The sequence below is a fragment of the Suncus etruscus genome, chromosome 18, assembly GCF_024139225.1.
Source record: "Suncus etruscus isolate mSunEtr1 chromosome 18, mSunEtr1.pri.cur, whole genome shotgun sequence".
In the NCBI taxonomy this organism is placed as follows: Eukaryota; Metazoa; Chordata; class Mammalia; order Eulipotyphla; family Soricidae; genus Suncus; species Suncus etruscus.
The window spans coordinates 36,782,026-36,795,639 of record NC_064865.1 but is presented as its reverse complement, the minus strand read 5'-3'; the positions used below and the strand labels follow the sequence as shown (position 1 = coordinate 36,795,639).

The window sequence follows — 13,614 nt, the reverse complement described above, 5'->3', positions numbered from 1 at the left end:
TCATTTGTAAATATCTAAGTTTGAGAAGAGGACTTGCAAACTGAATCTCTGGCCAGCAACTGCTGATGCCTTATGACACCTATGTTAATTGGTTCTCAAGACTGAGCTGATCCAATCACAGAGCAAAGAAATGAACTCGGCTATTATTATCTAGGGTGTAAGTGGAACAGGGTCATAGTGAAGTGTGCTTAATTTCTGTACCCAGCTCCTCTTTTGGTGTCTAGCAGAGTTTTCCCAGAGCCTCCCAGATGACAACTCTGGCAGTGATACTGATGTTACCTTCCCTTGCTTTGGCCAGGGACATCTCACGTAAGTGGATATCTTGAGGGTGAGCTACTGGGGAAGGGGAAAGGGAATTAGGTTTATCTGTGTCCAGGACATATCCCCTATTGATATTTTCTTCAGTGATAGCCCTTTACTTCCTAATTAGCCCTGAACTCTTTCCAGAACCAAAGAAACTTAAATATTGCCTATCTGAACTAGATTTGTGAAAAAAATTCATATTTAGAGCATATTTAATTATTCTAAAATAATTATTTATTGGGGCCAGAGAGATAGCATTGGGTGTTTGCCTTGCATGCAGAAGGACAGCAGTTCAAATCTCAGCATCCCATATGGTTCCCCGAGTCTGCCAGAAGGAATTTCTGAGTGTAGAGCCAGGAGTAATCCCTGAGCGCTGCCGGGTCTGACCAAAACAACAACAACAACAGCAACAACAAAAACAATAACAAAATAATAATAATGATTATTTATTAAGCAACATTTTGCTTAAAAAGTGGGGCTCTTTCTGGTAATTTTGTGAAGACTCAAAAAGAACTACAGATATTTCTATTAGAATACTTGTAATTTTATCTGTGATGTTGGTGCTTCTAATATGAATACATGTACAAAGAAGACTCCCTGTGCTATTATGTCCTTTTCCACAAACTCTAAAATGTTGAAACCCTGTATCCTTCCACTGGGTATTTGCTAAAATTTAGTGTTATGTCCCTTGAATGAAGCAGAAATACTTTATACTTCATGTGATTCTTAAAAGAGTCACCTATGGTATTCTTTGACATCTTTATGCACTTTCTTCTAAAGCCTGGAACAGGGTAAAGTTTTTTTTTTTATAAATTTATTTTCGACATATCTAGACTATTAATTTTTCCTACCTATTTCTATTCACTGAACTGAGTCCACAAGAAGAAATTAAACTAACAGAGTATAAGTTATATGCAGTTGAAATTTCTGGGCCCAAATAGTTAAAAGTCAACTATTCCATATGATTCAAATTACACATCTTGGGAAGAGTGTATAGTGTGAATGTTGCTTAAATCTCAAGGGCTACTCTTTACTAAACAAGTCAGGCACCTCAATTAACTACCTATATCTTGGTTCCAAATTTTATTTAGTTACTCATCACACTCTGCTTTTATTAGTCAGCCATGTTTGGATAGCTTTATTTCCTGTTCATCCCTATTTTTCTTTATTTCTTCTTTATTTTTTGCCACACCCAGTAATGTTCAGGTATGACTCCTGGTTCTGCACTCAGAAATCACTTCTGGTGGGCTCAGGTGGTCATTGGAGGGCTTGACCCCAGGTCAGTTGCATGCAAAGTAAATGTCTTATATGCTGTTCTATCTATCTTGTCTGAAGTTAATTCCTATTATTTCACAAGCTAAACAATCCTTATTATGGAAAACAGTAACATTTTCAAGGATTCACAATAATATAAAAATTATTCATGGAATGAAATACAGCTTATTAAGTTTTTCTCTTTCTTAAATGTAACTTTTTCCCTTACATGTGAATAAAATTTCAAACCAGTACAGAGAGAAAGAATGTATCACCTCCCCCAGAAAACAAAAGAAAGTAATATACCAGATTTAAAAGTGCTTTTAATTTATTTGTGATCATAATCAAAGCTAATTGACTGTGACAAATATTTAGGATTGATTTCCTTTTAATAAGCACTAGCAAATGTCTTTAGAAAAGTGGATTTGTAGGCCCCAATAAAATGCTAGAAGAATAGAGTCTAAAGATCCTTTACATCTACTCCTCATGGAAGAATAATTTAGGAGTTCAACAGATATTAACAAACAAAATTACTTTTAATAAGAATGTTAGGAGTATAATTGGTGGAGCAATTGTACATTAGCAATAACATTTTTGTTTTCTCAGTTCAGTTTATCTATAATGTACTCCAGTCACTGATACAAAGTGACTGTTGAATCCATTTTTAAAAAATCGGGGTAAAGTGTCTGCCTTGCAAGCACTATACAAGGAAGCACCGAGGTTCGATTCTCCTGTGTCCCATATGGTCCCCCCAAGCCAGAGGCAATTTCTGAGCACTTAGCCAGGAGTAACCTCTGAGCATCAAATGGGTGTGGCCCAAAAAACAAAACAAAACAAAAAATAACTGACTAGAAGATAGATCAACACCACATGACTGACCTGGGTCCAAACACCAGCACTACCATGGTTCCTTAGCCTGAGTGGTATTGGTCTTTGAGCACAAAACTGGGAGTAAGCTTTGAGCTCTATAAGGTCTAGTTCCAAAGCCAATAAATAAGAATATAAAATAAAAGTATAAATCACAAACCTTTCATGCTACTATATTTTGGCCTTATCCAGTCCTTTTTCACAATGTTTTGAGCAAGTCTACAGGGTTAGAGCCATCATAGGGGGATAACGAGTATGCATACAGTCAACCATGGTTTGATTTCTGGCAGTGCATGTGGTCCTCTGAGCCATATGAGGAACATTCCTAATCACAGAGTCAGGAGTCACTTCTGAGCACAGGTCCAGGAGTAGGCCCTAATATCACTAGGTGTCACATAAATTTCAAAACCAAAAAACAAATGAGAGTACCTACAGTATTATCACAGACTAGAGCCTGGTTATATTCCACAAACACTTTTTAATCCTCTGTCCTCTCCACTTTATAATTTGAAAATTATATCAATAGTGTTAATAGTTATGGCATTTATGTACAAATTTCCTGCACCCAACTGCCATCAAAGTCTTGGAGACTGTATCTGTGTTACCTCCACTTCGCATATTCATTCCCCTTCTCATTTACCCACAGATGAGTATCCAAAACCGGGTTTATTTCATTCAATACAGTCTATTCCTTAATTTGTTTTTGTTTTGTTATGTTTTTTCCTTGCCACACCCAGTGATGCGCAGGGGTTACTTCTGGCTCTGTACTCAGATATCACTCCTGGCTCTGGGACCATATGGAATGCCAGGGATTGAATCTGCATCTGTCCGGGTAAGCTGCTTGTAAGACAAACAGCCTTCTGCTATGCTACCGCTTGACCCAATTTGTTTTTTTTTTTTTTTTTAATTTGTCTCTTTCTGTACCACAAGTGGGTGAGATGAACCAGTAGCAGTCCTTCTCCCTCTGATTTATTTCCCTGATGACAGTACCCTCCAGTTCCATCCATATCACCATGAACCGCTAGATTCTACTTTTTATATAGCTGTAGAATTTTCTCTTGTGTATCTATATCACAGCTTATGGATCCAATCTTTTGTTATTAAAGTTTGTTTGCTTCAATAAAACCTTTGATAAGATTCAGAGTCAGGAGTGTCCTACTGGCTTAATTATCCTTCTAGCCTCGTCAAGATATTTTTTCCAGTGATATATTTTTCTCAGGACACAATTTCTTATTTTAATCTTATTACTATGGTAAACTTTGCAGCATAGTTCTTAGCAGCTTCATCCTGGAGTTCTCAGATGGCATTTAGTGTAGGAACCAAGGGAACAGCATTCTGTCACCTGGGTAATGTCTGTAACAGTTTTTCTTGTAACAACTGGGGGCATTTCTGACATAGAATGCCAAATAGACATTCTACACACTGTACAGTTCAGCCTTTCCACAATAAAGTATAATCTCCTCCAAAATGTCAACATAGCTGAGATTGGATACACTGGTTTCCATTGCTGGGCTTCTCTAAGTCCAGACTCAAGTAATTGTACAAACACTCACCTTCCATTTCAGAACCTTGTGTCTGATTATACTTTAATTGTACAAACATTTTAGATAGCTGCATAAACTTGTCACTTTATTTTATTATTAAAAAACCTTTTAAAGTTCTAAAACATTTTTAAAATATAGATTGAGGTTCTGTGATTTAAAGTACTGTCCCTCATTTTAGTTTATGAAAATATTTCCATAAGATTATTCTTGGAATTGTTGTTTATAAAAATATTTCCTTAGAGTTGCTCTCTCTCTTTCTCTCTCTCTCTCTCTCTCTCTCTCTCTCTCTCTCTCTCTCTCTCTCTCTCTTCCCCCCTCTTTCCCTCTCCCCAATCTTTTACACCCTAACCTTCTTGTCTGTGTGGATTATTATTTGCTATGGATAAATATTACCAAGATCTCCCCCTGGAAGGGGACAAGGGGATGGGAAGTAATTTCTCATTCTGGGAACTATTTATGGATTCACAAACACCCAACAAAGGATTTAACAGCACAGATTCACAGCATCTCATGACTTCCAAGCACATAACTATAACACTATACCCATCATCTGTACACTCACTCCCTTCCTCCAAGGATCCACTAATTCTTTTCTTGCAAAGATCTAACCAAATCAATCCATTTAGTTAATGGATGTTTAAGAACTTCACTTTATATATGTATATATTATATATGTATAAAAATTTGTTTTTAGGTCTCAAAAGCATCACTGAGACAAACACTTTTCAGAATTTTGTCTCCAATCTCTGCAGTGATTCTAGATTCCATTTTCGGGCATGTATCCCTAGTGGTGTTTAGGGTTTATTCTTGGTTCTGCAGTAAGAAATAACTACTGGTACAGTTCAGGGAAACATATGGGGTGCTGTGGATTGAACCCAGCATTCATCCTATTTCTCTAGTTCTGATTCTATGATTTCCCCCAGATTCATCGCCTGGTCCCATTTATTTGTCTGACTTTTTGACACGTTATAAGTATTTTGAAATGCTGTCAGCTAAAATTAAATATAAACACAATATATATACCTTTGAGAATAAGTATGTCATATATCATAACGGTTGCCTATATTGTATATTTTGAAACTACACAAGTGTAAGTGACTGATCCATAGGAACTGAGGTATCTTCCATGCTTCTTCTCAGAGGAACAATATCTGGCCCCTCATGTAACTTAAATCAGCGTTTTTCAACCACTGTGCCGTGGCACACAAGTGTGCCATGAGATGTTTTGTCTTGTGTGCCATGGGAAAAATTTCAGTTTCATCCGTAACATGTGGCTTCGGCTCACAAATAGACCCATCATTAGATTATTAGTATTATTTCATAACAAAGTCATCATAAAATGATTTCTTTGTGTTTATTTGATTTCTATTCAAGAGAATTGCTTTATATATAGTCAATATTGGCACAGAGTTAAATTTTTTTTAACATTTTCTGATAGTGGTGTGCCTCGTGATTTTTTTTTTATGAAAAAAAATGTGTCTTTGCACAAAAAAAGGTTGAAAAACACTGACTTAAATCATCCTGTCATCCTCTGTAGCCAACCTCAGTCTTTTCTTATTCTTAGTCCTGTGTAAGTGATGGTGAGTTTGGCTTTTGTTCACCACTTCAGGCTGGACTGGAATTTTTTTGGGGGGTAGGCATACCCGGTGACGCTCAGGGGTTACCCCTGGGTATGTGCTCAGAAGTCGCTCCTGGCTTGGGGAACCATATGGGATGCTGGGGGATCGAACCGCGGTCCGTCCTACGGTAGTGCTGGCAAGGCAGACAGACAACTTACCTCTAACGCCACCGTGCTGTACCCGGAATATTTTTTTGTTTGCTTTGTTTTGGTTTTGAGTCACACCCGGCGCGCTCAGGGGTTACTCTGCCTCTGTGCTCAGAAACCGCTCATGGCAGGCTCGAGTATCATATGGGATGTCAGGAATCAAACCCGGGTCCTCCAGGGTCCTTTGCAGTGCAAGGCAAAAGCCCTATGGCTATGCTATAGCTCTGGCACCTGGACTGGGATTCCTTTGAGATAATCCTCAGAGTCCCCAGTGGGGGCCCAGTGGTGGGTGAGAGGAGAACAGGGAGTGCTTCTTCTTTCCCCTGGCTCCCCCAAGCCCAGTGTTCCAGGCAGAGCCCGTCCCAGAAGCAGCTCTGAAAACCGCCCCTTTCCCTGGGCCTCCCTGCGCAGCTGAACCCCCGAATCCATCGTGGAGTGTGGGGTGTGCGCTTCAGTCAGGGCTGAGCCTTTGTTGGGGCTCTGGGCTCTTCTTGGAGCGCCTCTGCCCGCCGCGTCCGTCCCGCCCTCACCCGCCTTCCTGTCCCCGCAGCGCATTTCTTGGAAATGAGGAAGTATGAGTGTCACTTCTCCAACGGGACGGAGCGGGTGCGGTTCCTGGAGAGAAACTTCTATAACGGAGCCGAGCACCTGCGCTTCGACAGCGACGTGGGCGAGTTCCTGCCGGTGACCGAGCTGGGGCGGCCGGAAGCCGAGTCCTGGAACTCACAGAAGGACATCCTGGAGGATAACAGGGCCGCGGTGGACACGTACTGCAAATACAACTATGGGGTCTTAGAGAGCTTCATCGTGCACAGGAGAGGTGAGCACTGAGGGGCGAGTGTGTATGTCCGAGGGGGGAGAAAGGGGGAGAGAGAAAAGAAAGGGAGAAAGAGGGAGAGAGAGAGCACGGGAGAGGGAAAGAGGGATCAACCGAATGTAAATGAGACCACGAAACCACCTTTGTTTCGGGTGGGGCAGACTCTGGCTCTCAGGCTTACACCTGGCTCTGCTCTGGGATGACTTACTTCTGGGTGATTCAGGGGCCCAAATAGCAGCGTTTTTGGACCACTGTTCCGTAAGGTATTATCTGGTGTGCCGTGGTCAAAATTCCAATTTCACTCGTAACATGCGGCTTCGGCTCACAAATAGACCAGTCATTCGATTGTTTCATAATAAAGTCATTATAAAATAATTTCTGTGTGTTTATTTCATTCCTATTCAAGAGAATTACTTAATATCTAGTCAACATAGGCACAGAGTTAAAACTTTTTTTTAAGATTTTTTTTTTTTTTTGGTTTTTCGGGCCACACCCGTTAGATGCTCAGGGGTTACTCCTGGCTACGCGCTCAGAAATTGCCCTGGCGTGGGGGGACCAAATGGGACACCGGGGAATCGAACCATATTCATTTCCTTGGCTAGCGATTGCAAGGCAGACACCTTACCTCTAGCGCCACCTCGCGGGCCCCTAACATTTTCTAATGACGATTTTTTTTCATGAAAAAAGTGTGCCTTTGCACAAAAAGGTTGTAAAACACTGTCATATAGGGCGATGGGGAGGAACCTGGAGGAACACATGCAAGGCTACTGCCCAGGCTGCCAGAAGTGATCAGCGACTCTCCTTGCTCTTTCTTTCTCCTCAGGACTCTGGTGGTAAAAATCAACCTTTGAAAATAGAATCACCTGCATTTTCCTTTCTCAACATAGAACCCTTTGTGTGGTGTCTTAGGTCTGAGTCACTGAGGCAGTCAAGGATTTCACCCTGGTCAGCATCTCTCCTGAGATGTGCCAGTTTTCCACACAGATTTGCTTGCTTATTTACATTATTACATTGAACTTATTTTAGTGCATATTAAGTAAACTGGGAAGGCATCTTCTAAACAATTTTCCCCCTTTTTTCTTACAAATTTATCTCCAGGTAAAGTGTAATGACTATTATAGCCACATGTGGCAGTGAGACTCCCCTTCCTCCTGGTGTCTATTTTGAACATTAATCACAAGTTATGATATGATTCTCTCTAAAAATCTGTGTATTTCCTTTCTATGGCTCATTTTACTATTATTTCATTCTTTAGTTTTGTATTTCAGTTGTTCAACTTTGCAGCTATTAATGGATGTTATTATTTTTTCTATCTGATATATTGCTAATGCACATGAACAGTCCTCTATCTTTTACCATACTATAAAAACTTAAACTTAACTGGTTTCCTTGGAATCATTAATTTCTAAGATTTCATATAGTTCAAGTGATTCAGATAGAAAATTTGTATAAAATTATACATTATATAGTTAAATGTTGTCATATAACAGGTTATAATAACCATTATGTTTTATAGAATATGATAGTATATATTTAATAATACTGTATATACACTGTGAGTATAGTTTCATAACTGGATATGTGCAGTATGTCCCTCTGCCTCTACCAGTATTTGCCTCCATTTTTATGACCAGAATAAGCTCCTCCATCCCTTTCTTTTCCACTCCTCTTTGGGTAACCATCATCTTTTTTTCATCGAGCCTATTGATTGGTTTTTTTTTTTTTTGGTTATTTGAAAGATAATTTGGGCTATTCATTTATTATTGATGTATTTTTTTCCCCTGCAACTCTATCCAGCTGTGGTCAGGGCATTTTTGTGACTCTTTGTTCAGGGTTTAAATCCAGGAAGTAGGTGGGGGAACCGAATATGTTCCTTAAATTAAACCAAGGTTGGTGACATGTAAGGCAAGAACCATTAACATTACTATTACACGGGCCCAAGTTTTGTTATTTATTGTCCATGTATAAAAAAGTAATTTGAAGAAAATATTTTTTGGCTTTTCGGGCCACACCCATTTGATGCTCAGGGGTTATACCTGGCTAAGCACTCAGAAATTGCCCCTGGCTTGGGGGGACCATATGGGACGCCGGGGGATCGAACCGCGGTCTTTCCTTGGCTAGTGCTTGCAAGGCAGACACCTTACCTCTAGCTCCACCTCACAGGCCCCAATTTGAATTTTTTTGACTTGATTAATTTTGCTTAGCACATTTACGTAAAGTTTTAATTATGTTGTCACAAATTAAATGGTTTCATCTATTTTTATTGGTGAATAATATTCAATTGAGGATATATAGCAGAACTTTTTAATTCTATTATATTTCAAACAGTTATTTCTATTTCTTAATCTCCATACCACTATCTAGAAAAATTGCACCTTTCCTAATTTTCCATAATTCAGTAATGATTGTTGTTTCCAGTCTGTTTGTCATTTTTACCAGTCTGACAGTACATCTTGGTGATTCTCATTCGCTTGTTTGTAGGGTGTTATGATAGTATTTTTTATTTCAAAGGTTCTGTTAGAAAATTGTTCTATGTCTTTAAAGAGACTATTGGAATTTTGGTAGAGTTTGTGTTCACTCAGTAAATCACTATACAATGAGCAATTTTACAATATTTATATTCCAAATCATGTGCAGAGGCTCTTTCTATTGCTACATACACTTTAAAATTTTCCCTAAGGGCAGGATAGATAGTAAAGGGATTAAGGCACCTCTGTTGCTTAGACTGACCTCAGTTTCGTCCCCAACACTCTATATGTCCCCCCAAGAACCACCAGGAATCATGATCACAGAGTGAGGAGGAAGCCTTTAAAACTGAAGGGCATGGCACTAAAAGAAAAATATACAAAGTCGATACAATTAATCTTACTAATTACATATGTCAGGTGTAAAGGCCTTTTCCCCAAGATATTTTATTCACTTTGATAAAAAATGTAAGTGGGATTGTTTTTTATTTGCTTAGCCATTGCATATGGAACTTTATAGGTTTTGGGCATTGGCTTTGCATCCTGCCAGCATACTGTATTTTTTTTATAGACTATCTTAGTAGTTTTTTTTAAAGGACTATTTGCAAATGATGGTCGTTTTCATTCTTGCTTTCTATCTTGTATTTCTGACATTTTTCTTGTCTTATTGACCTAATGAGGATTTCCAAATCTATTATTAATGGTGAGAGTGAACATTTCTGTCTTGTTTAGATCTTAAGGGACTCTTTTAGTTTTCACATTGTGTATGATACTATCTGTGGGGTTGACATGCATTGCTTCTTCATGTTGGAACATGTTTATTCTGTTCATAATTTGTTGAGTGTTTTGTTAAATTTATGATTGTTGCCCAGATGAAGTTCATGCCACCATTTATTGTGGACATATATTCAAACTTCTTTGAATCATATTAAGAATATTGAAATAATTACAATTGCAATTTGAAATGTGAATTCCAGTTTTTGATTTATGATCTAACTTTTCATTAATCCTCACATAATTCTAGAAGGTAAGTATTCTGTTAATGATAATAGAAAATAAAGATGAATATGAAAGAAGCAAACACTTTTTTGATAATCTATAAGACAAACACTAATTCTAAACCAGTGTAGCTCCTGAAATCTCACCTTAATCACTATACTACTTAATGAATTAATTTAATAGTTAAATGCCTAACTCCACACTTTACATGAATTACAAAAAACAACAAACAAACAAAAACAACCCATAAATACTCACAGCTCTAAAATCAAATTTTGCTAATACAGTTAGGATTGAGTTCAGTGATATGACACTGTCCCCTGAGGTACCACCTTGGAGTTGTTTTTATAGAAAGGTAAAAGAGCTTCCCTAAAAACTGAGGTTTTTTTCTTGTTCACTTCTCCCTCCTAGTTCAGCCTATGGTGACTAAAGTGTTTCCTACGAAGACTCAGCCTCTGCACCACCACTACCTCCTGGTCTGCTCTGTGAATGGTTTCTACCCAGGTCACATTGAAGTCAGGTGGTTCCGGAATGGCCAGGAGCAGGAGGCTGGAGTGATCTCCACAGGACTCATCCGGAATGGAGACTGGACCTTCCAGATAATGGTGATGCTTGAAACAGTTCCTGAGAGTGGAGATGTCTACAGGTGCCAAGTGGAGCACCCAAGCCTGGCAAAGCCCATGTCAGAGGAATGGAGTGAGCAGCTTTATGATTTCTAGAGTGTCTCTTCCAGTATGGAGGGAACTTACCTTATCCTTGAGTGTCAGATCTCCTTCTCTCCACAACATATTTCATTTGTTCCATTCCCCTTTTCTTCAGCACAGGTTCTTCTGATTGACACTCTGATGTCCTAATTATTTAGAAATAATATGTATGTGGTATTGTGTACAGATTCCTATCTTCTAAAGGCAATTCCTTCTAGGTAGTGACAGGTTTTACCCATTCTGACTTATGTTGTTGTTGTTATTGTTGTTACACCAGATGATGTTCAGGGGTTATTTATGGCTTTGTGCTCAGAAATCCTCCCTGTTAATATGGGAAACCATATGGATGCTGGAATTGAACCTGGGTCATTCCCAGGTATACTTCATGCAAGACAAATTACCTCCAGCTGTGTAATAGCTCTGCCCCCCCCCTTTTTTGTGCCACACCTGTCTCTGCACTCAGAAATTGCTCCTGATAATCTCACGGGACCATATGGGATGCCGGAAATTGAATCTGGTTTGCTCCAATTTGCTCATGGGCAAAGCTAATGCCCTACTGCTCTGCTATTTCTCCAGCTCCCTTTGTTTTGACACTCTTATGTTAGTCAATGGCTATTCTTTGAGCTTGGTCTTTGGTCCCCTGCTTCTGGCTGAGACAATCATGATGCAGCTCCTTGAGATTTCACTATGGTCTTAGAAAAAGCACAATATAGTGTTCCACAATATAACGACTTTCTGACATGAATGGAGCCCAGTCTCAGCTCAGCACTTTGTTAGTTCTGTTACACTAGACAAGCTAAAATCCTTGAATCCTAGACTTCTCATCATCAGCTATTGTTTTAGTGCCCATAGGTCATAGTTTCAATACCTGAAATAAATTTAATGCCTGAATATTGTTTCTACTAAGGCAGATACTTTTTTTTTTCTAAAAATGGCCAGGTATTCTAGATCTTTTCATCTAATTTTCTCTCTTTTCAATGCTCCTAATCTCTGAATCTCAATGACCAAAACTATATGTTAGTCAAATCACTAAAATTCTTTTTCTCTTAGGGGCACAGAGTGACTCTGCACAGAGCAAAATGCTGAGTGGAATTGGGGGCTTCGTTTTGGGCCTAGTCTTCCTTGGAGTAGGCCTGTTTATCAACTACAGAAATCAGAAAGGTAATGGATCTTAAAATTCAAATACTATATCCAACCTAGATTTTTCCTAAGAAATAAATGTTATTTTGTTTATCCTTTTTAAATGATTAATATATCATATTTATGTCTAAAATAAATACAAATGTTTATAATATTATATATTAATATTTAGTTTATATATTATTTTGATTATACTTATCAAAGGTCAGTATTTTTGATCCTCAACAGAACTTTCTTTAACTGGTTTACCTCAAATGTACTGGCTATCCACACGCAAAAAAATCAGTATTTCTTTTTTTTTTTTTTTTTTTTTTTTTTTGGTTTTTGGGTCACACCCTGTGACGCTCAGGGGTTACTCCTGGCTATGCGCTCAGAAGTTGCTCCTGGCTTCTTGGGGGACCATATGGGACGCCGGGGGATCGAACCGCGGTCCGTCCTAGGCTAGCGCAGGCAAGGCAGGCACCTTACCTCCAGCGCCACCGCCCGGCCCCAGTATTTCTTTTTAAAACATAGTATGTTGAAAGTGGTGGTTGGGCTAATGGTTAAATATTATATGCCTAAACTCAGCTATCAATAATATAGTAGATCATTATACTTTAATAAATAAAAAATATTTTTTTTGTATTTTTTGGGCCACACCCGGTGGTACTCAGGGGTTACTCCTGGCTGTCTGCTCAGAAATAGTTCCTGGCAGGCACGGGGACCATATGGGACATCAGGATTTGAACCAACCACCTTTGGTCCTGGATCGGCTACTTGCAAGGCAAATGCCACTGTGCTATCTCTCCTGGCCTAATAAAAATTAATTTATATATATTTAAATACTAATGTTTTTGTCAAAAATGTTAATTGTTAAGATTTATGGAGATCTCAGTGTATCAAACTGGAATAATTAAGAAGGAGACTCTAAAATTGATGAAATTGATTTAAATTTATTTGTAAAACTGATGTTTCGAGTGCTCCTACTTTCTATTTTCTATCCTGGCGTTTGTGGTGATGGTTGTGGTATTTGAAAAATCTCAGGGATGTGATTGATTTGGTTCATGGAACCTTTTTTTTTCTTTATTCAACATATTTCTGCCATTTGATTTAGTATATACATTTTTCTCTTTTCATAGGAAACTCGGGACTTCAACCCACAGGTAACATTTTACTTGTGTCTTAGAGATGTACTCATTTTCTCTCAAACATATTTATGGGGTAACAAGAGGGAAGACAGAGCTATTGGAATTGACTTTGGATCTGACAAGTAATTGGGCAGTTTACACTAAAGTGTGCTCCCCATTGAATAGAAGGTGACTTGTAATATAATTTTGGGGCCAGAGCTATAGCACACTGGTAGGGCATTTGCCTTGCAAACAGCCAACCGGGACTGACCTGAATGGGATTTGGTTCCAGTCATCCTACATGTTCCCCTTAGCTTGCCAGGAGCGATTTCTGAGTGCAAAGCATGGAGTATCCTTTGAGTGCAGCCACTAAGTGTGCCCCTCTTGAAGAAAATACAAATCAAAAGTAAAGTAGTTTTGATCAGGCTGATATGAACACCCCTGACCCCGATTACCTTAGGTTGTAGTATTAGACACTTTGAAAAGGGAGAAAATACTTATAGTTTTAGGTATTAGTATAACACTCTTCGTTCTTCTCCAGGACTTCTGCACTGAATTGAAGATGTTGACATTAAACGAAGAAGCTTTTCTTCCTTCTCCATCATATGAAAAGTTTCCTGCTTAGCTCCAATTCTTCCCCATGAGTGTGC

At 38.8% G+C, this 13,614-nt stretch overlaps 1 protein-coding gene across 1 annotated transcript; it reads left to right on the top strand.

The window, feature by feature from the left end:
• Positions 1–201: 201 nt before the first annotated feature.
• Positions 202–11,893, top strand: LOC125995700 (DLA class II histocompatibility antigen, DR-1 beta chain-like). Its single transcript, XM_049764713.1, has 4 exons — positions 202–309; positions 6,284–6,553; positions 10,426–10,710; positions 11,769–11,893. The coding sequence occupies exons 1-4, from the start codon at positions 249–251 to the stop codon at positions 11,891–11,893; spliced, it is 741 nt and encodes a 246-aa protein (XP_049620670.1). The 5' UTR covers positions 202–248.
• Positions 11,894–13,614: the final 1,721 nt, after the last annotated feature.

Bases quoted from the DNA above. Each gene is read 5' to 3' on its own strand.
- LOC125995700 (XM_049764713.1), top strand. From the start codon at position 249: ATGACAACTCTGGCAGTGATACTGATGTTACCTTCCCTTGCTTTGGCC. The intron at 6,554-10,425 runs GTGAGCACTGAG...TCTCCCTCCTAG, and splicing joins CTTCATCGTGCACAGGAGAG to TTCAGCCTATGGTGACTAAA. The intron at 10,711-11,768 runs GTGAGCAGCTTT...TTTTTCTCTTAG, and splicing joins GCCCATGTCAGAGGAATGGA to GGGCACAGAGTGACTCTGCA.